General features: G+C 40.3%; 2 protein-coding genes across 3 annotated transcripts in view; both read right to left on the minus strand.

Annotated features, from left to right (window-relative positions):
* The window catches only part of obscnb (obscurin, cytoskeletal calmodulin and titin-interacting RhoGEF b), a 52,690-nt gene extending 44,928 nt beyond the window's left edge, over nucleotides 1-7,762 (minus strand). For both annotated transcript variants that reach the window (XM_060871041.1, XM_060871040.1), the window contains exons 1-9: nucleotides 7,573-7,762; nucleotides 4,493-5,594; nucleotides 2,802-3,071; nucleotides 2,251-2,511; nucleotides 1,673-1,978; nucleotides 1,318-1,584; nucleotides 1,108-1,214; nucleotides 742-910; nucleotides 196-471 (exon numbers count right to left, since the gene is read on the minus strand). In XM_060871041.1, coding sequence (XP_060727024.1) covers nucleotides 196-471; nucleotides 742-910; nucleotides 1,108-1,214; nucleotides 1,318-1,584; nucleotides 1,673-1,978; nucleotides 2,251-2,511; nucleotides 2,802-3,071; nucleotides 4,493-5,585 — 2,749 coding nt within the window. In that variant the 5' untranslated portion in view covers nucleotides 5,586-5,594; nucleotides 7,573-7,762. The remainder of the gene's footprint in view (nucleotides 1-195; nucleotides 472-741; nucleotides 911-1,107; nucleotides 1,215-1,317; nucleotides 1,585-1,672; nucleotides 1,979-2,250; nucleotides 2,512-2,801; nucleotides 3,072-4,492; nucleotides 5,595-7,572) is intronic.
* Nucleotides 7,763-11,659: 3,897 nt separating this feature from the next.
* On the minus strand, nucleotides 11,660-20,766 carry abcd4 (ATP-binding cassette, sub-family D (ALD), member 4). The gene is made up of 19 exons (XM_060871042.1): nucleotides 20,427-20,766; nucleotides 19,497-19,615; nucleotides 18,700-18,827; nucleotides 18,446-18,585; nucleotides 17,952-18,068; nucleotides 17,703-17,828; nucleotides 17,522-17,572; nucleotides 17,047-17,141; nucleotides 16,716-16,837; nucleotides 14,896-14,987; nucleotides 14,307-14,387; nucleotides 14,034-14,227; nucleotides 13,711-13,802; nucleotides 13,168-13,204; nucleotides 13,036-13,085; nucleotides 12,900-12,952; nucleotides 12,733-12,809; nucleotides 12,528-12,643; nucleotides 11,660-11,966 (listed from the first exon to the last, which is right to left on the minus strand). The coding sequence occupies exons 1-19, from the start codon at nucleotides 20,459-20,461 to the stop codon at nucleotides 11,898-11,900; spliced, it is 1,794 nt and encodes a 597-aa protein (XP_060727025.1). The 5' UTR covers nucleotides 20,462-20,766; the 3' UTR covers nucleotides 11,660-11,897.
* Nucleotides 20,767-21,210: the final 444 nt, after the last annotated feature.

The following is a 21,210-nucleotide window of genomic DNA, read 5'->3' on the forward strand; positions in this document are numbered from 1 at the left end:
ATCTTTTAACTCTATTGAGTTCTATGCTATACTTCATCCACTGTAATCCATTATGGTGTTCTATTCCGATAAATATATGCACAGATCAGTTTAATTAGGATTTTTTTGCACTACTTTTGTAAAATTAGCTCTGTCCGCTTGCTTCTTATTCTTTTTTATTTCATTATCCCTCAGACTAATTAGCGCTGGTTTTACCTTGTACTCTGACCCTGAATGCGACCTTGTCCTCTGTCGTCTCACATGAATAATGTCCTTCGTCGCTCTGCTTGGCTCCTTTGATAACCAGCTTTCTCTGTGTCCCCTGGGACACTAAGGTCACCCTGTTGTCCTCCACTATTTCTTTATGCTCCTTCTTCCACACAACAGTGGTTGTAGGCGATGCCACCTCACAACTCAGTGCCACATCACCCATCAAGGGAGAAACCTCCAGGGGTTGAGTCTTGGGCTTGTTCACAAACTTCGCTGCTTCCTCTGATGGGAGATTAATAAAAGATATTTCTTGGATAAAATGACTTCAATTAAAATGGGTTTTGTTTCTCTCCAGTTTCTATTATTCCCTCTAAGTAGAATTAGACATTTCTTTTTCACCTGTATTATATTCAATAGCCTATAAACCTATTATTATTACAACGGTCTTTCATTTTGAATATACATATAAATGTCTGATATCAACTTTTCTTTCCCCCTCATATCAAAAACCAGTGTGTTTTGTCCCTTTGTCTTCTTGAAAGCTTTAGCTACCTTTAATAGCGAGTTGGATGGACATCTTATCGCCGTCACAAACACACTCATAAATCCCTGCATCCTCGTGAGTCACGTTATGAACGGTCAGCGTGCGTTTGTTTCCCACGCTTGAGGCTTCGTACTTTTTCCCCAGCCTTAATTCCTTACCGTTCTTTATCCAGGAGACCTGCAGAACACGAAGACAAGTACAATGTTGATTCATTTGCTAGACCAAGCAGCTCTTCTGGACATGGTGTTATAGGACAATTAATCAATACACTAACCAATCAGAATGTGGAACTTAAAAGCCCTTTTCTATAAAATGATGGAATGGATATTTTAATGATAAATTAAAAATAAATGATAGCACTCCAGAGTTATTACCTGGACACTGGCGTCTGACACCTCTGTGTAGAGCTGGGCAGAAGAGTGAGCGCTGAACGTAAAGACGTCTGCTTCAGAATATTTTTTGGTAAAACATGCTGGAGCAGCTAAAACAGGAATAAAGTTGTGGATGGTGTGAAAAGGATATTTTTAATTTAAAAAAAAAAGGTGCGAATTCTTCTTCCACGTTAACTTGAGTGTTCTTCTTACCTTTTACGCTTAGAGTGCAGACGCTTTCCGATCCTCCACCAACGAATTTGATCTGAGCTCCATCCAGCACCTCGGTCACCTTCCTGATCACCAGCGTGTGCGTGGTCTTCGAGCGAGTTATGAGGTAGTCGACTCCGCTGCGGATCAGTTGGCCATTCAGCGTCCAAGCTCCGGAGCAGGTTGCAGAGAGCTCCACGCTGAAGGTGGCCTCCCCGTCGGACACGGCGGTGCAGTTTCGAAGACCTGACGTCACCGAGGCAGACGGTTCTGACAAACAAACACAGGACGAGATCAGCGTGACAAAGTTCTGGAGAAGACAATGCTGGAATACAACGGTCAGTACAAATCCATTTACCAAGATAAAACGTTCCAGGAACCTCCAGATAGGCACTCTGCCCAAAATCGTTAACGGATGAAATGCGGAACTGGTAGCTGCTCTCCTCTGTGATGTTGCTGATGGTGTACTGGCTGGTAGACACAAGCTCCATGCCTGTGACTCGAACCCATGTCTGAGCTCCCACCTTCCGCCTCTCCACCACGTAGCCGTTGATGGGGACGGGTCGCTCGCTGTCTGGCCGAGACCAACTCAGAGTGATGGAGTTGTCCGTCTTGTTCAACACAATCGGTTTGACCGGGGCATCAGGAGGATGTTTCCTTGGTGCTTGGCAACAAGTAAATAATACTTAATATTAATAATAAAATGTATTTACAGAGAACCTGTACTTAGTTAAAAAATTTTTTTTTTTTATAAAAATACATACCACATAAAAAACTCAAAAACAATAAATGTGAAAATGTGTACTGTACATAATGAAGATTATTTCAAAACCCTGAAAGCATTTTTTAAAATAATTCTAAACATTTTTTAAAGTAATCATATTTATCCTGTGGTTTGTAATAAAACCTGCCTGACCATGTTCTACTTCTCCTCACCTGTAACTGAGAACCGTGTGGAAGTCTTGCAGTCGCCGGCGATGAACGCCACCTCGCCTGAGTCTTCTGCAGTGCAGTCACGGATGGTGAGCGTGTACCGATTAAGCGTGCGAGCAATAATGACCCTGGAGTTCTCCTTCAGCTTCTCTCCATTCCTGGTCCAATAAGCGTCTTCAAAAGGGTGCTCGAGCTCCACGCAGAAGATCACCGTATCGCTCACTGGCACGATTGTCCTTCTGGCCAACTTCTTGGTTATGTTTCCTGAACATGCAAATGCACACAAACTCACCAAAAAGCACCACTTGCTCTGATATGGAAAAAACAGAGAACAAACTCCATATCGAAAAAATGATGGAGAAGAAATTTTCATCTTTAGCTGTTTTAAGTGCTTACATTGGAGACCCCTACATATTTTAAAATGCTAACAGAAAACATCTTAATTATGAACTGCTACTATAAAAATTATAACATTAACCGACTCGTATCTTTAAGCAGTCATGTGTGTGAACCGTTACAGGAAATTAAAATGAACTCTTGGGTAAGTACGTTACCCAGAACAGTGAGCTCGGCCACAGTGCGGCTCCCTTCCTTCATTTCGCAGACGTAAACGGCGTCGTCGTTGGTCGTGACGTTGTGGATGGTGAGGAGACGCATCGTGCCCTCCTGCTCCATGCGGTACTTGGTGCTCTGCTCCAGGCGAGTCTCCTCCATGAACCAGGAGGCCTGAGTACTCGGCGTAGGCACCTCACACAGCAACATAGCAGTCTCCTTCTCCTTCACCTCCACGTCCTGCAGCTTCTTCTTAAACGGCACTGTTGGCTCTAGGAGAGTAAAAAAAAACTGGTTTAACATATTGATCACTTCAAAACATTTTACAGTATACTGAAATAGTGAGGTCAGTAAATGAGCATTTCACACACTGGAATAATCTGAAACATCACAGACTTTGGCTGGGATGTGAGGCTGACATTAGCTGGACGAGTGAGTTACTGTGACCTTTACGACATGTGCTAGCCAACGTGCTAACTGCATCATACCTGAATACAGTATATGGAACTGACACTTCTAGAACAGACATCACTGGCTAGCAACCAAACACATACCAAATGTATTATTTAATAACACGTTTATTTTTATGCTGCTGCTACCGTGTCTCTTAGCCTGTGTAACGTCTATTCAAATGGACTCAATCTTTTTGTAATGTTACATTTCTTATATTGTTTATAGGGAAAAGCACTGGTGTCTGACAGCAGGTCAACACTGATCGTGCTGAACAAGTGCAAACAAATCGACACGTACAAAAAATAGCTGCAAGCTGACACCACCCGAAAGAATGACGGTGGGCTAAGATTACGTTGTGACTGCTCAGGGATGTGCTGTCTTAAAGAACCGCTGCTAATGCCGTTCAGGGGCAGCTAAAGATAAAGTATAGCTACCGTTCAGTTCAACACTCTCGCAAACATTAACAAAAAGCTCCATCCCTTTTTTTTAGGATACATAAAATGCGGAAAATTATTAAAGCTGATTGTTCTAGCGAGGCTTCAAGGCAAAGGTTAAGGATTATTAAAAAACAAAGTCTGCTAATGTTTTAATTATTGGCACCGTTCAAGAAAATGCGAGATTTTGAAACCAATTTAATTAAAGTAAAACTAAATGAAAGGTAATTAAGTAAGTACTTTCTAAAACTTTAGGTTCTACCAAATGACCGGTCAATCTTCTCAAACTAAATCTAACCCTGTTAGGCAAAGTTAGCAAATTTCAAATAAACCTGCTATCACTAGCGTTTTTAGTAACATACAGTACAGGTGTCGACGTTCCTAAAAAGAACGTGCTAGCAGGCAGAGAGGGATAAAAAGCATAAAGAAGCTGAATCCACCCTCACAAAAGAAAATGGATTGCCATCCACAAAAAGAAACCCAATTGTACATTGAAAACTATTTTAAGACCCCAACAATTTTGCCTCTAAAAAGATTTTACACTCAGTTTTAACACAAACCAAAGCCTTTCGTTTCTCCTGGCTTTAATACAAAATGAAAGTAGCCACTACCAGGAAACAAATATACGTAGGTTTTTCATTTCCAGCATCCTTTCCCCTTCAGTGAATTGACTTCCTTGCCAGAAAACTAAATCTATTAGGTCCACAAAACTGATGGCAAGAATCCTAAAACCTACACAACTACAGAAACCTACACAACTACAGGAACATACATGTTTTAAATGGTGGGTCTCTGGTGTGTCTTACCTTTCACGGTCACCAGAACTGCGCTGTAGGTTTGTCCAGCTAAGTTAGAGGCGTTACAGGTGTAGAAGCCATTATCACTTTGCTTACAGTACAGGACTTTGAGAATGAAGTTCTCTGCTTGGTCCTCATACATGACGTGCCTACGACCTTCAACGATGTTCATTCCATCCTTCCTCCAGATGATCTGAGGTTTGGGGTGACCGGTGACAAAGCAGCTGAGCTTGGCATGCTTGCCCTCAGTCACCGTACAGGTTCGGGTGAAGACACCTTTGGGTAGTCTACCAGTCAAAGCAGAGACTCGCTGCTCCTGCTCAGAGGCAATGCCCAATTTGCTAAGCCCTTCCATGATATTAGACGAGGATGAGGAGGACTGGGAGTAGCTCTCAGACATGGGCAAAAGAGAAATATCCTTACGCATCTCCTCTTTGCGCTTCTGCAGGTGAGACAGCAGGGAGGTGCTTTTGTCAGCGTTGAGAAGTCGCGTGTCCTGCGTGTCCACCACCAGAGCGGCGGCGGATTGCGCTCGACCGATGGAGTTTTGAGCCCGGCAAGTATAAGTGCCGCTGTCCATGTTCCTGACGCTCTGAATCCGCACTGAGCTGGACTCGCTGTCTGACACGATCTTGATGCGATTGGTCTCACCTAGGTAACGTCCATCCTTCTCCCAGTCAAATTTTGGAGCTGGGTGAGCTGCCACACGACAGAAGAAGGTAACATCACCACCCAAACCCACTCTGCTTGAGACGGGCTTAACCGTAAACACCGGTGCCCGGTCGACCGCTGCTACTGGAGGACCCACTTTCAGGGTCACAGCTGCGTAAGCTTCACCTACGTTGTTCTTTGCACGGCACATGTACTGCCCACTGTCCTCTAGCGTCAGGTTGTAGATGGTGAGTCGATACACATCCCCATCCTCTACGGTCTTGAAGCGCCCTCCAGTGGAAATACACAGTTTGTCTTTTTCCCATGTGACTGCAGGGACAGGGGTCCCTACAACGGTGCAGCTGAGGGTAGCATCTCGACCCACACTCAGAGAGAACGATTTGGGCCGGGACAGAAACCGAGGGGCTCCTCCAAAGAGATTCTGGTCCATAACTGGCTCCTGAATACACAATACTGGTCAGTAGTTTAGTGGATGGAGGATAGTTTTGAAAAGCTAATTATTTATATTGCCATAAATTTATTATCAAAGTTAGTGAACTTTCACCAAATAAGAAAGTCTTAAGGATTCGTATGGCTCGTTTGCTCTTTTAAGTATCGCCATTTTAGAAAAATGTCATCATCCTACAAATTAGGTTTACCAACTCATTAAACCAATAGACTAAGTGCAAAGTATCAAACATGCTGGGACCAAATAATAGAGCAAAATAATGGGGTGAAATGACTTTAAGAAATGCATGAAATCTGAAAAATTACACCGGTCTAATGAAAACAAGACAATGAAAATCCAAAGCGAGAGTATCATGCTACACAAAATGGGATTTCTTGACAAATAAATACTAATTGTTCTAAAATAAATAATGCATACCAGTGTGTTACTTTTACTGATGTTAAAAAAGAGAAAAATAAATAAATTTTATATTATATATATACACACACACACACAGTACTGTGCAAAAGTTTTAGGCAGGTGTGAAAAAATGCTGTAAACAAAGAATGCTTTCAGAAATATAAAGAGTGTTTATTTCTGTCAATGTACAAAATGCAAAGTGAGCAAACAAAAGAAAAATCTAAATCAAATCAATATTTGGTGTTACTACCTTTGCCTTCAAACCAGCATGAAGTGATGGCACGGCCCCCACAGAGCCCTGATCTCAACATCATCGAGTGTGTCTGGGATTACATGAAGATATCCCAGATGTTAGTTCTCCAAGATGTTTGGAACAACCTACCAGCCAGGTTCCTTCAAAAGCTGTGTGCAAGTGTATGTAGAAGAATTGCTGCTGTTTTGAAGGCAAAGGGTGGTCACACCATACATTGGTTTGATTTAGGTTTCTCTTTTGTTCATTCACTGCATTTTGTTTACTTATGAAAATAAATGTTTAACACTTCCATTTATGAAAGCATTCTTTGTTTACAGCATTTTTTCACACCTGCCTAAAACTTTTGCACAGTTATATATATATGTATATATATACATATATATACATATATATGTATATATATGTATATATATGTATATATATATATATATATATATATATATATACACACAATTACAAAAAAAAACAACTGACTGCTCACTAAAACATGTTAAGTTATTTATAAAACGCAAGTTATTTTTCAATTAACAGTTTAATAAAGAGAATAAAAATGATCAATTTTTATTTTACAATAAAAATAAAATGTTTTATATTATAAAACAAAAGAAATATTTATAAAAATAATCTGTTTTTATTTTACAGTAAAAAAAAATTAAATGTTTTATTATAAAACAAAAGATCATTTATAAAAATCTGTTTTTATTGTACAGTGCAACTGTTCAAGTGTTAAATCGCACAACGCATTGCTAAAAATCAATATATAATTTAGTCATTCTCGACATTAGTAAAAATGTAATGATAGTCATAGCTTTCATAATAATAATAATAATAATAATAATAATAATAATAATAAGCCTGACATTTTCCTGGCCTTAACTCTAGAGCTCGTGTCTGTAAATAGCCTCAGCTGTCCTCGTGCGTCTCGCTTTATTGCCATTTGTAGAAGCGGCGCGCGATCAGCTGCTCGATAGGACACTGACCAGAGCACGAGCTAAAGCACGAGCTAATCCTACCTCACATTTAAATAAATGAATTATTATAATAATAATTTATTTAATTATTATTAAATAAATATATATATATATATAATTATATAATAATAACAACTTTATATAATAATTATATATATAATTTTATATAATTATTTATATAATTATTATATATATATAAAATGATATACACACTTACCTGTGCGCGTGCAGCCTAACTGAACCGACCCATTTCGAGTCGAATATTTCAGGTAAAGTACCGAACGCACGCGCCACTGTAGTAGGTATTATAATAAAAAGTTTTCCCCAGCATGACAGTAAGTCTTACCGTTCTGTCAGGCGTGTCCGATGTCTATCATGAAGTCCAGAGATATCCAAGAGAGAATATCCGGAGGTGGGGGTAGAAAGGAAAATAAATAAATGAGGGTAGAAAAGTGGTGAATTCGCTCGCGCGCGCAGGACTGATGAAGGAGGTGAGTGTTCAGAAGAAGAAGCGGAATGTGGTGCTGGAAAACGCGCGCGCGCACACACACACAAACACACACACACACACACACCCCCACACCCTGACACTCATTCTCTTTTCTCTGCAGCCTGACAAATGTCTGACACGCTCCTATCATATCAGTTCTGCCTCCTGTCCAAAATAAACCTGTCCCTGAGCAGGTCACCATCCCCACCATCTTACATTTCTGTCATTTAGCAGACACACTTATCCAGAGTAACTTACATTTATTTCAATCTAGCAATTGAGGGTTAAGGGCCTTGCACAGGGGCCCAACAGTAACATAACCTTCCGATCTGTAGTCCAACATCTTAAGCACTGAGCTACCACATCCCCACATCTTACAGCTACTGTACAAGCCTGGGAGCAGGACACAACTTACTCGAGAAAATAGACATTAGTAAACGTGTGCAAGTCTTAAATGCAACATGTCTAATTACATAAACATCATTCATCATTCATTATACACTTAGCAGCTCAATATCTTGATTTGTCTCATAATTTCAACATTTTTTTCCCACCAATCAGGCATAACATCAAAACCACTTAGAGGTTAAGTGAATAAATTTACATTTACATTTCCAGCATTTAGCAGACGCCCTTATCCAGAGCGACTTACATTATCTCATTTTTTTTTTAATACAACTGAGCAATTGAGGGTTAAGGGCCTTGCTCAGGGGCCAACAAAGGCAGATTGGTGGACCTGGAATAGAACTCACAACCTTCCGATTGGTAGTCCAAAACCTTAACCACTAGGCTACCACACGCCTCACTATGGATGGGATCTATTAAGCAGCAACAGTTGGTTCTTGATGTGTTATAAGCAGGAAAAATGGAGGAGTGATTCTGACAAGGTCCAAGCACCTCCAAAACAGCAAGCCTCGTGAGGGTATTCTCAGTATGCAGTGGTTAATACCTACAAAACAGTGGTATGCTAGCCTTCGCTCCAGTCGCACATCTGGTCCAATCACACAGAAGAGCTACTGTGGTACAAACTGCATATAAGGATCATGCTGGCTCTAATAGAAAGGAGTCAGAACACACAAAACAGCTTGCCTTCAATGGGAAGATTCTACCGTACCGTGGGGGGGGGACCAGGATGCACTGTGGGAAAACAGCAGTGGCAGTGTGATGCTCTGGGTAACATAATGCTAAGAAACCTTGCAGTCTGGTATTCATGTGAAGGCACATACCACCAACCTAAACACAGATTGTACAAGTACACCTCTTCATGGCAACAGTGTAACCCTACTGGTACTAAATGGCCTCTTTCAACAGGTTAATACATTCTACTACACTGGAAAATTGCTTCAAGTGTCCATAACTCGAGAGGGTGACAGCTGTTTCATTCTGATTTTGCTGTGATAGAGTATAAGGATTTAATCATCTCAGTACACAAGCCAACGGAAAAACTGACCCATGGCTGTTTTCGGTCAGAAGGCAGGCGGGCTTTTCCCAGACCTGCGGCTCTAGTCATGCGCTTGATTGACAGCGACAGGTCGACTTTGGTTCGTATTTAAAGCGGCTTGAAACTCAAGTAGCTGTCCACTGCTCTGACTGTTTACAGGCTTGTCCAGGACTAAATCCTGTTCGTTTCCAAAAACACAATATACAAGGAAATTTTGTATATACACACACACACATATATATATATATATATATATATATATATATATATATATATATATACACATACACACACACACCCACACCCACGTACATACACGTGTATGTGTATATACAGTACATATACACACATACACACACACACACACACACACACACACACTTGAGCTTTTGCCCAAGAACAAAAACAATTTGGTGGCAAAACAAGAACTAAAAAAAATAATCAAAAGAAAACTGGGTGTTCTGAACGAGTGGTGGTTTTATTTTCTATGTCGTGTCCATTTTAAGTGGGAAAATTAACACTTAAATAACAGACTGCAAGAAACTGTAAAACCTTGGAATAAATCTCTGCTCAACAAACCCTGGATGCCCTTGAATCTGGACCTTCTAGCAGTTTTTTATACAAGAAGCATGACATCAAAAAAAAAAAAAAATCCAATTGTCCAGATTAGCCTCAGATTTCTGTCCTTGGCTGATGAGAGTGAAACACGATGGATTTTGTGTGCACAGAATTTGACTGAGGAACCATAAACCCTTCCTGGACATTCTCCTTGGCTTCCTCTCATCAACAAGGTGTCTCCACCCACAGAACTGCCACTCCGCATTTATTTTTTGTGTTATTCTGTTTAAACCCTACAGATTGCAACATCTGTGCCACGTTTAATCTGACTTTTTCCTTCAATCTGATGTTAGATGTGAACGTTAACTGAAGCTCTTGACTTGTATTCTGCATGATTTTTGCTTCACACTGAATCTACAATCGACTGATTAGATCTCCCACTGGCATTTATGTGTTCCTAATGTGCTCCGTTTTAGGCCAAGACAGATTCATGTATACTGATACTAGTGAAGACGCTGCATGGCTCTCAGGACAGCGCCAAAGTCACATGACTTGCTTTGTGGCATGGCACCTTATGCTGGAAATTAAAGGTAAATTGTAGTAAAATGCACATGGCATTGTAAATAAGAGAACACCCCCTTACAGTGTTGTATAAAAGTCTTAGAAGACTTTAGACTTTACACTTTAGAAGTGAAAGTCACCTTTTAGATTATTACTCAAGTAAAAGTCTTAAAGTATCTGATATTTACTGTACTTAAGTATCAAAAGTCATTTTCTGATATTTAATGTACTTAAGTATTTGAAGTAAAAGTAAAAAGTAAAATTTCAGTGATTTTCGGTAGGCATAAGAGGCACTTCATCCGGTAGAAAGATTCATTCATTCCAATGTACAGAAACATTTCTTGCAAATACGACCACGTGTGTATAACGTTATCTTTTTCACCCTGTTCACCACTATCGTCGGGGTGGTCGTCTACGACAGGGGGGGGCCAAACCGCGGCTCCCGAGCCGCATGCAGCTCTTTGCCCGGTTTCATGTGGCTCTTACGTTCATATAGAAGTTTGTGTGTCTTTTTATTGTGCGTGTTCGCTTCGCTTGAGTTAAATACGGTATTTTCGTCAAACGCGCATGTCAGTGGGATGAAAATACCTCAAAGTTTCCCAGCAGGAGCAAGATCATTTGAGTAAACAATTTGTGTCAAGTTCGCTCTCAAAATGGCAGGGGAAAAAAGGTGATGTTCATGTGTGCCCATGTGTATGATGTGGCTCTTTGTGGTAACACAGTAAAAAATGTGGCTCTGTTGTGGCTCAGGTTCAGTTGTGCTTCCGCCTCCTTTTGGCAACATTACGCTGAAATAGAGCGTGCGGAGCGTCATGCAATCTAGGAGCTGTGATTCGCCAAACCTCCCTTATTGAGGTCGCAATTTTATTTTTAATTTTTTTTATTTTGTAGTAACGAGTAACGAAGATGCTTAGTGGAAATATAGCGGAGTAAAAGTATACATTTTATCTAGAAAATGTAGTGGAGTAAAAGTGAAAGTTGACAAATTTAAATAGTGAAGTAAAGCACAGATACGTGACATTTCTACTTAAGTACGGTACTTAAACTACATTACAACACTGCCCCCTGATTATATTAACCTAAATCTAATCCCTTATAAAGGGCGAACATCAAAAGACTTTTTTTTTTAACCATGATTTAATTCTATAAATAAATAAATAAATAAATAAATAAATAAAAAACACCCCTCCATCAGAATCAACTGAATCAAAGAAATATTTGTCCCTTTACCAGTATTACACAATTTCACTCAGCTTATTCAGTAGTACAGATATGATGTATATTCTTGGATAAAACTTAATACTTAAATACTAAAGCGCATTCCGGGAAATTAGATTTCACCACCTTGAAGAAAAAAAAAAAAAAAATGATGTTCACAACAAATTGTATTTAATGTATTTAATCAGATGTAATAAGATTAAAAATAATTCTCGTAACGTTATAAATTTTGTTCGAGACGCCTCAGTGTTGTCATTTCCAGGAACCATCGCAGGTCCGACTCTTTAGTTCTTCACCTGAAATCGATGTTTCAGGCTAAACTTATTCTTACACACAATTTGTGTGTGTGTGAGTTTCTTTCCTCAAAAGGGAAAAAAAACAAAAACACATTTGTTCTGGATTTTCACCTCGAATCCAATTTACAGTGATCCCAATGACCGCCTCCACACAGCCTCAGCATTTCATCATGATACTGTTTACAAGGGAAAAGAAAAAAAAAAAAAAAAAAAAACAGTAATAACTGGAGGAATAAATTCTACATCACCATAAACATCGGGTGAATCAGTACACGGTGTACACAAGCGGCAGGCACTTATTTCCAGGGATTTCAGAACAGCGTAACAGATATTGCGTCATCGGGTAGGCGTGGCCTATTTGATAATCTAACCCTAACCATAACCGTAGTTTTTGGTTGTTTATTTGTTTTCTAAAATAAATCTACCTGTATGACTGTTTTGTCCTTCGTAGTATGCCTTTTTTTTTTTTTTTTTAAAGAGGGCGTTTTTCCAAGACCTCCGGAAACACGCCCACTTTACGTCGTGGTAACGAAACCCCTGGAATTTAGTGAATGCCGTACACAAGCTGGGACACCGGTTAAGACTCGGACTCGCTACACCACCAGTAATAAACTTGTTATATTCGTAGACCAAGTTAGCCAAAAGTTACACCGTAAATTTAGCACCTCTGTATAAAATAATAATAATAAAATAAACACTGTGGAGTAGAATGACGTGTGCTACCGCGTGTAGGTTACCTTCTTCAGGCTGCTGCGGTGACCCAGGCTAATCAGAGTCATGCCCAGCTGTTTACAAGCCGTGTACATCTGTTCCTCAGCTTCTTCGGTCAAAGCACTGGTGGCTTCGTCCAGCACTGAAACCAAAAGAAGAAGAAATTCACACTACGCCTCTAAGGTCCAGCCGTTCACGCAGAGATAACACACGTAACCTTCTGACGGTCACCTGCGTATTTCGGTTGCAGGTAGAACAGCCTCGCGAAGCACAGTCTCTGCATCTCGCCTGGTGAAAGGACGTCATACCTGGGTTGAGAGACAGAAAATCCTTCAGCACCTCGACTTATTTATTACCGTGTCGTTTCCTTTAGTGAGGGTTCGGCGGTTGTACATCACCAGTTCCAGTCCACTCTCCCATCCAGGCCGCCGGTCCTCTTCAAAAGACAGGACTGAAAAAATGCGCAGAACAAATGAAGACAAAACTAATGAAGATAAACAAGCTGGAAAATCTACAACCGCGTGTTACTCTTACCATCCCGGCCAGTTCCAGACACCGCAAAATTCTTTCGGTGTCCACAGCATCTGTGTGAATGTTAATGTTAGTTAAATGTCGTTTGATTTAAAAAAAAAAACAACAACAAAATAACCACAATCTGAATAGTACCTGAGACTGGATAGCAGTCCGCTAAAGGGAAAATGACCTTCAGACAAATAAAAAAAAAGTTAGCAGCATGTAAGGGAGAAAACCAGTGGTTACTGTAGAAGAGTAAACTGAATTAGAACAAAGGCATTAATAAACATCGCTGGGGCGCACGGTGGCTTAGTGGTTAGCACGTTCGCCTCACACCTCCAGGGTTGGGGGTTCGATTCCCGCCTCCACCTTGTGTGTGTGGAGTTTGCATGTTCTCCCTGTGCCTCGGGGGTTTCCTCCGGGTATTCTGGTTTCCTCCCCCGGTCCAAAGACATGCATGGTAGGTTGATTGGCATCTCTGGAAAATTGTCCCTAGTGTGTGATTGTGTGAGTGAATGAGAGTGTGTGTGTGTGCCCTGTGATGGGTTGGCACTCCGTCCAGGGTGTATCCTGCCTTGATGCCCGATGATGCCTGAGATAGGCACAGGCTCCCCGTGACCCGAGGTAGTTCGGATAAGCGGTAGAAGATGAGTGAGTGAGTGAGAAGTGAGCTAGAGGAAGATTGGAAAAACTCGCCTGTTCTCGAAGCGTGCCGTCAGTCAGGAAGGGTTTCTGAGGCAAGAACATGATTCCCCTCGGCCCGAAACAGACGTTCGTCTGAACAGAACCTGAGAAGAACGCACCAGGAACGACGGTTTGAAAGGCGCATCATACATTATCATGGTGGTTGTTATACATCATTATAACCCATTTAAGCACAGTTCAGATTCATTTCAGTTCCATTTTCTGACAATAGAAAAATAATGCAAAACTGACAAAAACTGCAAGACAATTACTAAACATTTCTTGCTGACTCTATAACAACAACAACAACAACAACAACAACATTTCTCTCACACCATTAGAAGGTTTCCACAGAAGGTTGAGGACCCTGAGGAGAGACGTTTTCCCAGTGCCCGTGTTTCCAACCACTAGCAGGTGCGTCCCCTCATAGACCCTCAGACACAAATTCTTCACCAGCAGACCCTCAGAGACCGGAGACGTAAAAGAAAGCTGGTTCAGGATGATGGCGGCGTCGCCGTAAGCTCTGTCGCTGTTAAGACAAACCGAAGTGAACCTGACTGCAGTTCCCGGTCACCGGACACACCACCAGTCATGCGATTCATTTCTACCTGTCATGAATCTCTGCTGAACCCCAGTCATCACACTGCTTCCTGTTGATGTCCTGCATAACTTCCTGGAGTTCTCCAATCCTGCGCAAAAACCCAAAAACCACTCGGATCACGACACAACAACGAGCATCGAGCGAATATCAGTCCAGAATTATGTTCATTTTGCGCTTCTGAATCCAAAGATTCACAAAACGTATTGTAAATCTTCGAGAACCGAGCTGTTCGCTTCAGCTGTTCAATAAAATAAGCTTGTTTTTATATACGTACAACATTCACAGGAGAAAAATAGGGACAAATTTTAGGCAGAACACGAAACAATGTCTGCCTGATGTAACTCAGCACATTTACAGGTTCTCTACACCCTTCATGCCTATTTAACAAAATACCAAAAACATGACCTGCATTAATGGAATCCGGTGAAGCCTGGTGGTGGTAGCATCATATTCCAAGTTGCTTCCTCTTGTGCTTCAAATTTGGGCACATGATAATGCTAAAACGTAGCCGTTACCTACTTTGTACTTACGTAAAATGAACGAACGATAGTCCTAGTAATCATCTTGAGAGAGCGAGAAGTCAGCTTACGACCTACCTGTGTGTGTAACCTGCGACATCCGAGACGGTGCTCGAAAGGTCTATGAGCTGCGTGAAACAATTAATCAGGTATATGCACACGAAGGCATTCTGGGAGAGAAAAAAACAACAAACAAGAATATAATTAAAGCTGTTAAAGCTGCATGTACACAAATTACAAATTGATTGTTTTGGTCGGTTTGACATTGATTATGATCATTCAGTCATCCTGCTTACAATTAAATCAAAGAGGCACATGTAGGTCAGACAAATATAACATAACATTTATAATGAAATAACCACAAATGTCTTTTCTGAGCTCACATCATTATCAGTTTTATTCAACCCCCAAGTGACATTCAATCTTAGTACTTAGTACAACATCCTTTTACAGTTATAACAGCTTTTAAACGTGAAGCATAGCTTGACACAAGTGTCTTGCAGCGATCTACGGGTATTTTCGCCCATTCATCATGGGCAAAAGCCTCCAGTTCAGTCACATTCTTAGGCTTGCGCACTGCAACTGCTTTCTTTAAGTCCCACCAGAGGTTCTCAATCGGATTTAAGTCTGGTGACTGCGATGGCCACTTCAAAATGTTCCAGCCTTTAATCTGCAACCATGCTCTAGTGGACTTGGAGGTATGCTTGGGATCATTGTCCTGTTGAAAGGTCCAACGTCTTCCAAGCCTCAGGTTTGTGACGGACTGCATCACATTGTCATCCAATATCTTCTGGTACTGAAGAGAATTCATGGTACCTTGCACACGCTGAAGCTTCCCAGTACCTGCAGAAGCAAAACAGCCCCAAAGCATGATTGACCCCCCGCCATGCTTCACAGTAGGCAAGGTGTTCTTTTCTTCATAGGCCTTGTTCTTCCTCCTCCAAACATAGCGTTGATCCATGGGCCCAAACAGTTCTAATTTTGTTTCATCAGTCCACAGAACACTATCCCAAAACTTCTGTGGTTTGTCCACATGACTTTTGGCATACTGCAGTCGACTCTTCTTATTCTTTGGGGACAGCAAGGGGGTGCGCCTGGGAGTTCTGGCATGGAGGCCTTCATTACGCAGGGTGCGCCGTATTGTCTGAGCAGAAACTTCAGTACCCACATCTGACAAATCTTTTCTCAGTTCCTCAGCAGTCACACGGGGACTTTTCTCCACTCTACGCTTCAGGTAGCGCACAGCAGTCGAAGTCAGCATCTTCTTTCTGCCACGACCAGGTAGCGTTTCAACAGTGCCCTTTGCCTTGAATTTGCGAATGATGCTTCCTATGGTGTCTCTTGGTATGTTTAACATCTTTGCAATCTTCTTATAGCCATTGCCCTTCCTGTGAAGAGTAATCACCTGTTCTCTTGTCTTCCTGGACCATTCTCTTGACCTCACCATGTTTGTAACCACACCAGTAAATGTCTAGAAGGAGCTGAGTATCACAGTCATTTTAAAGCTGCCTAATTGGTGCTTATTAGGCTTTATTGCTGCTCCCTGATATCCACAGGTGTTTTCAATACCTGATTGAAAACACTTCATTGAACCTCTGTTCTTCAGAGCGGTAGTCTTTAAGGGGTTGAATAATTATGTCAATGAAGAATTCACAAAAGAAACATTTACTACTGTATTACAAAACTAATTGATGTCATTTTAGTTGCATATGGTTCTTTAAGAAGTCCTTGTAGGATTTCATTCTGAATACAATTACAAATGTACACTAAATTCCCTAAAACCATTTACAGCATTGGGGGTTGAATAATTTTGAACACAACTGTATAAGCTTATTGAAGTGGCAAACAAATGATCCGAAAGACGTTGACTGGAAGTAATAATGCTTCAAAAATGAGACCTTGCTGACGAGAGCGCTGATCTCCCCCGGGGTCAAACCGTCATACACGCCCGCAAAGATGGGTATGGCGATGATGATGTAGCTGAGGATGCTTCCCATGTAGTCAAACGTGTTTACGGCGACTGGTGATCACAAAGAGGAAGAAGAAGCAGCTTCTCGTTAACATCCTGGCTCTGGATCTAGTTCTGGTGAACGTAAGCTTGTTTAATCCTTCATACATCCAGAATACAGACCTAAATCTGTAGATTTCTGTAAATTTAAAAAAAAAAAAAAATAATAATATAGCCCTGATTTCTAAGACAATGTTCTAAAATGTGAGTGTAGGACTCACTAAGGAGCAGGAACTCCCTGTCGATCAGCTTCCTCTGTGTGCGCAAGAGACTCTGAAGCCTGTGGTCCGTCCGCACGTGTTCCACCGTCCCTGCCCTAAACACGAGCCCAAAAAAAAAGACTCAGTAATGCTGCGTTCACAAGTACGGTGACTCCAAATCTCATTCGTTTTCAAATAGCAGCCGACTTCCTAGCAACTAAATGTGGGCGTGTCCAGCGACACCACAAGCACCAATGGGAGTGAAGATGGTACAGTAGGTCTGCGTGTGATCCTTACACACAAACACCAGATCTCCGTCGTGAATGCTAGTTGTGCTGCCCATTGATAAATGGTATCACTATGACAACCGGTTGTAGGGTTGACAATGAGTGGTAACCTGAGGCAATGTGCGTATGTGAACGCAGCATAAAATGTTCAGTCATTAAAGCCAAAATGTTGCTAAACTGTCAGAAAGGAAACTCAAAGAAAGACTCACCTGAAGAAAGCTGCTGATTCGGCATTAACTCTGATCTGCATGTGCTTGAATCTTCATGGAAGTTGAAAAAAAATTAAAATAAGTTAAAGATCCAAAGGAAATGAAGCATTGCTTGCAGTAATCGTAGTTGCGGTTGACATGATGACAACGTGGTTTCTCCTTGATGGTGATACTGAACTACCTGAAGTTTCCTTCCAGCTTTTCCTGTTCAACCAGCGTTGACACGATGGGGCCGATCAGGAGCTTGTTGGCAACAGTGCCGACCAAGAAGAAGCCGAGGATGCTGACGAATCCGATCCATCCAGTGCTGTGAGAATAAAAAAATTTCCGCATGATACGCAGAATCTCAACAGCGACATGACAAATGACGCCAACGATCCAAAAGATCATCATTACTTCTAAATTCCTGTTATAGTCATAAAACCCTTACATTTTAAAGCACTGGTAGGAATAGTAGGAGATGGTAAACGGGGAAATGACCAGTCGACTGGCCATACTGCTCAACTGCTTACACAACCTCTCTGCATCCTGAGTCATCCTCTGGTCTCTGTACAACACACACACACACACACACACACACACACACACACACACACAGAGCTGATACAACACTGAAAAAACCACGACAAAGAAATAACCATGTACTCAGCTTAGAAAAGGTCGTCTATGAAAGGAAACGTTCCTGTAACGTTCCCCGATTGGATCTTTTGCCTGCAGGAACGTTCTGGGAACGTTTCTGTAACTTTTATTGTCTCATAACAGAGTATGTTCAAATTTGCTAACAACTTGTCATTTAACATTCTCTTAGGTGTGTTCATTTGCTCTGTTATCAGCCATCGGGGACTGTAATCGCTAACATTGTTACAGCGAACAATTAAACAAGCATGATAACGTTCCAATAACAGTTAGAGTGTGAAAGGTTACGGGTTATCGATGTCCTCCTGGAGCACGTTGAGGGTGTAGTAGACCTGTCTGGTGAAGTAATCTCCGTGGAGCTTCTGCGTTAAACATTTCCTCCAGCCGAGGTACAGGAGATTGCTGATGTACTGCTCCAGACTCTTGAGCTGAGAAACAGACATACAAATCTCAAAGCTCAGGCTTGGACGCTTGTTATGACAGCGTTTCTATGGTAACGAGGCATGGCTGTCCGCATTAGACTGATGAGGAGATGAACGTACTGCAACGTTAAGGACGATGAGCAGGATGGAAAACGCCACCAGCTCCTTGAATTTGTCGTAGTTCTTCTCCGACAAAACGCCATAGAACTGACTCGGGATCAGACCCACCTGATAAATCACCAGCTGAACTGACATGAAGATGGGGAACAAAATTTATCACACCTGAGAAATTTCAGAAACAGAATTTAAAATGACTGATAAGGTTACCACAAACTCTGTGTAACAAAGCAAACCCTTTTGATCTGACAGAAAATATCAGCAAGTCTTTTACAAGCCAAGAACAAAAAACAAACACACACACCAACACCCCTCCCCCACCTCCGTTATACCGATATAAAACCCTAATAATAAAAGACATTTTAATTTAACTTTAAGGACGTCCTACACTGTTACTGCTCACTGGTTGGATCTTTAGTGTATATTTTGAAGTGTTTTTTTCTCTCTCTTTTTTAACACTATATAAGCTACCTAGTGAAAATAGTAAATATACACATACATACATATAAACAAAGAAAACAGCTAAAAGCTTTTAATTTGCATTAATATTACTGTAATGTAACCGTCACTTATTGTAGTTTTATACTATTTTATTTACACCTATTTATATTTAGACAGGAATAAATGTTTTCACCATTTTTATTTTTCAGATGATAAAAAGTCAGATGATAAAAATTTGGTCTTTGTACCTGGTTTTTCTTGAGGCAGTAAAAGACCATAAACTGAACTGATATCTTTCAGAACATGATAAATGGGGGGGAGAGAAAGGATTTTTTAGACTTGCTGTTTTTTTTTTTTACCTAATAGAGTGACTATGAGCAGCGTCCCGTACATGACAACATTCTGACTGCACCAGCTCGGGAAAAGTACTCGTAAAATTCTGCAGAACGTCTTGAGGAACCTCCAGTCCAGCCTCGGCCTGAGGAAAAGAACAAATAAATTGATTCAATCCTGATGCTTGATTTTTTTTTCCGCTGTTGTGGAACTAAAGATTTCAATTTCCCCATTTTTTACATCTTACACGCTACAGTTCACACAGTAAACAATCTCAACCTGCATACAGTAGCTTTTAAAGGCCAAACTCTAGAGAGCCTCCTACTAAAATGATTATCCTATTACTCTAATTATTATCCTGTCATTAGTCTTATTCTAAGTGTTTATTGTTTTAATTTACTCTTTGGAGAAGGAAAAATGAGCTCCACGTGTCTGATTAATTAGGGGCGGTTAATTAAGAAAAAGGGGCGTGGCTTGGAGCAAGGGATGCTAAAGGGTAATGGAGCTAAAGGCTAAGTTTGTAAGAAACCATAACAGGAGCTTTTTGTACCTGAGATAATATTGTACATTTGGTTTGTGAGAAAATATTACAGGGGGAAAAAAAAAAAACTACAACCTAATTTGTTGTTAGTTATGTACTAGTAAGGTTAGTGCAATAAATAAATAAACAAACAAATAAATAAATAAACTTTAAAAAAAATAAATAAATAAACATTTTTTAAAAATATATGTATATATAAATAAATAAAAAATGATTATAATATCTATATATCTATATATATATATATATATATATATATATAAAATATTTATTTATTTAAATAAATAAACCTCAGAGAACGTTGTTTTAATGATTCTAGAACGTTATTAAATGGTTTTACCAAATAATTAAATCTCCCCAATGGGTCCAGTTGGATTAATGTAGTGATTTGATATCATATAAAAATCCCAGCTACCTTTTATTATGACCGGTGTTCTCTGAGCTCGGCATTGCAGTCAGACCGGAAGTGTAAAGACACACAGTCAGAAATGATGTTTATTAACTTTACTTCAGTCCTGTAGAGTGTAAAGTCTGAATCCACGTGACATGACAGCAACACTCCTTCATCACCATCATCATCAGTATTAAATTAAATCTCAATTAACTCGGTTATTTTAATGAGCTTTGCTATAAATATAATCAACGACAACAACAAAAAAAAAACACTTTCTGCACCAGAAATGAGACGCTAAAGTTTTCTAATGTAGTGCAATTATCAAAACATGTCTTTGTCTTCTTCTACTGCGGCTTTTATCAGGTTTGGAGGCTCATCGCCCCCTAGTGGGCCGTTGTGCAAACTGCTCACGTCACAGCCCTGTTGGATTCTCCATTCTGATTGGTCAGAAGGTCCTTGCAGTAGTTTTTCATTGTTTTCATTTTAACAATTAACGAATAAAGGAATTTGTCGTGCAGAGATAATCACACACACACTCACTCACACACACACACACACACACACATATTATATATATATATGATATAAAAGATACTTTTATAAAGAAACCACAAAAGTGTTAAATAAACGTCTCCTTACAGAAAAGTTAGCATGTTAAACAACACATACTGACAACTTATATTAAATATATACAAAATATATTTCCTGTTCAATTCCGCCACATAACATCCCCGTGTATGATAACCTTTTAACGCTGCTCAGGTGGATCAAATAAAAATAAATAAATAAATAAATCAAATCAAAT

The sequence above is a fragment of the Tachysurus vachellii genome, chromosome 5 (assembly GCF_030014155.1).
Source record: "Tachysurus vachellii isolate PV-2020 chromosome 5, HZAU_Pvac_v1, whole genome shotgun sequence".
NCBI lineage: Eukaryota > Metazoa > Chordata > Actinopteri > Siluriformes > Bagridae > Tachysurus > Tachysurus vachellii.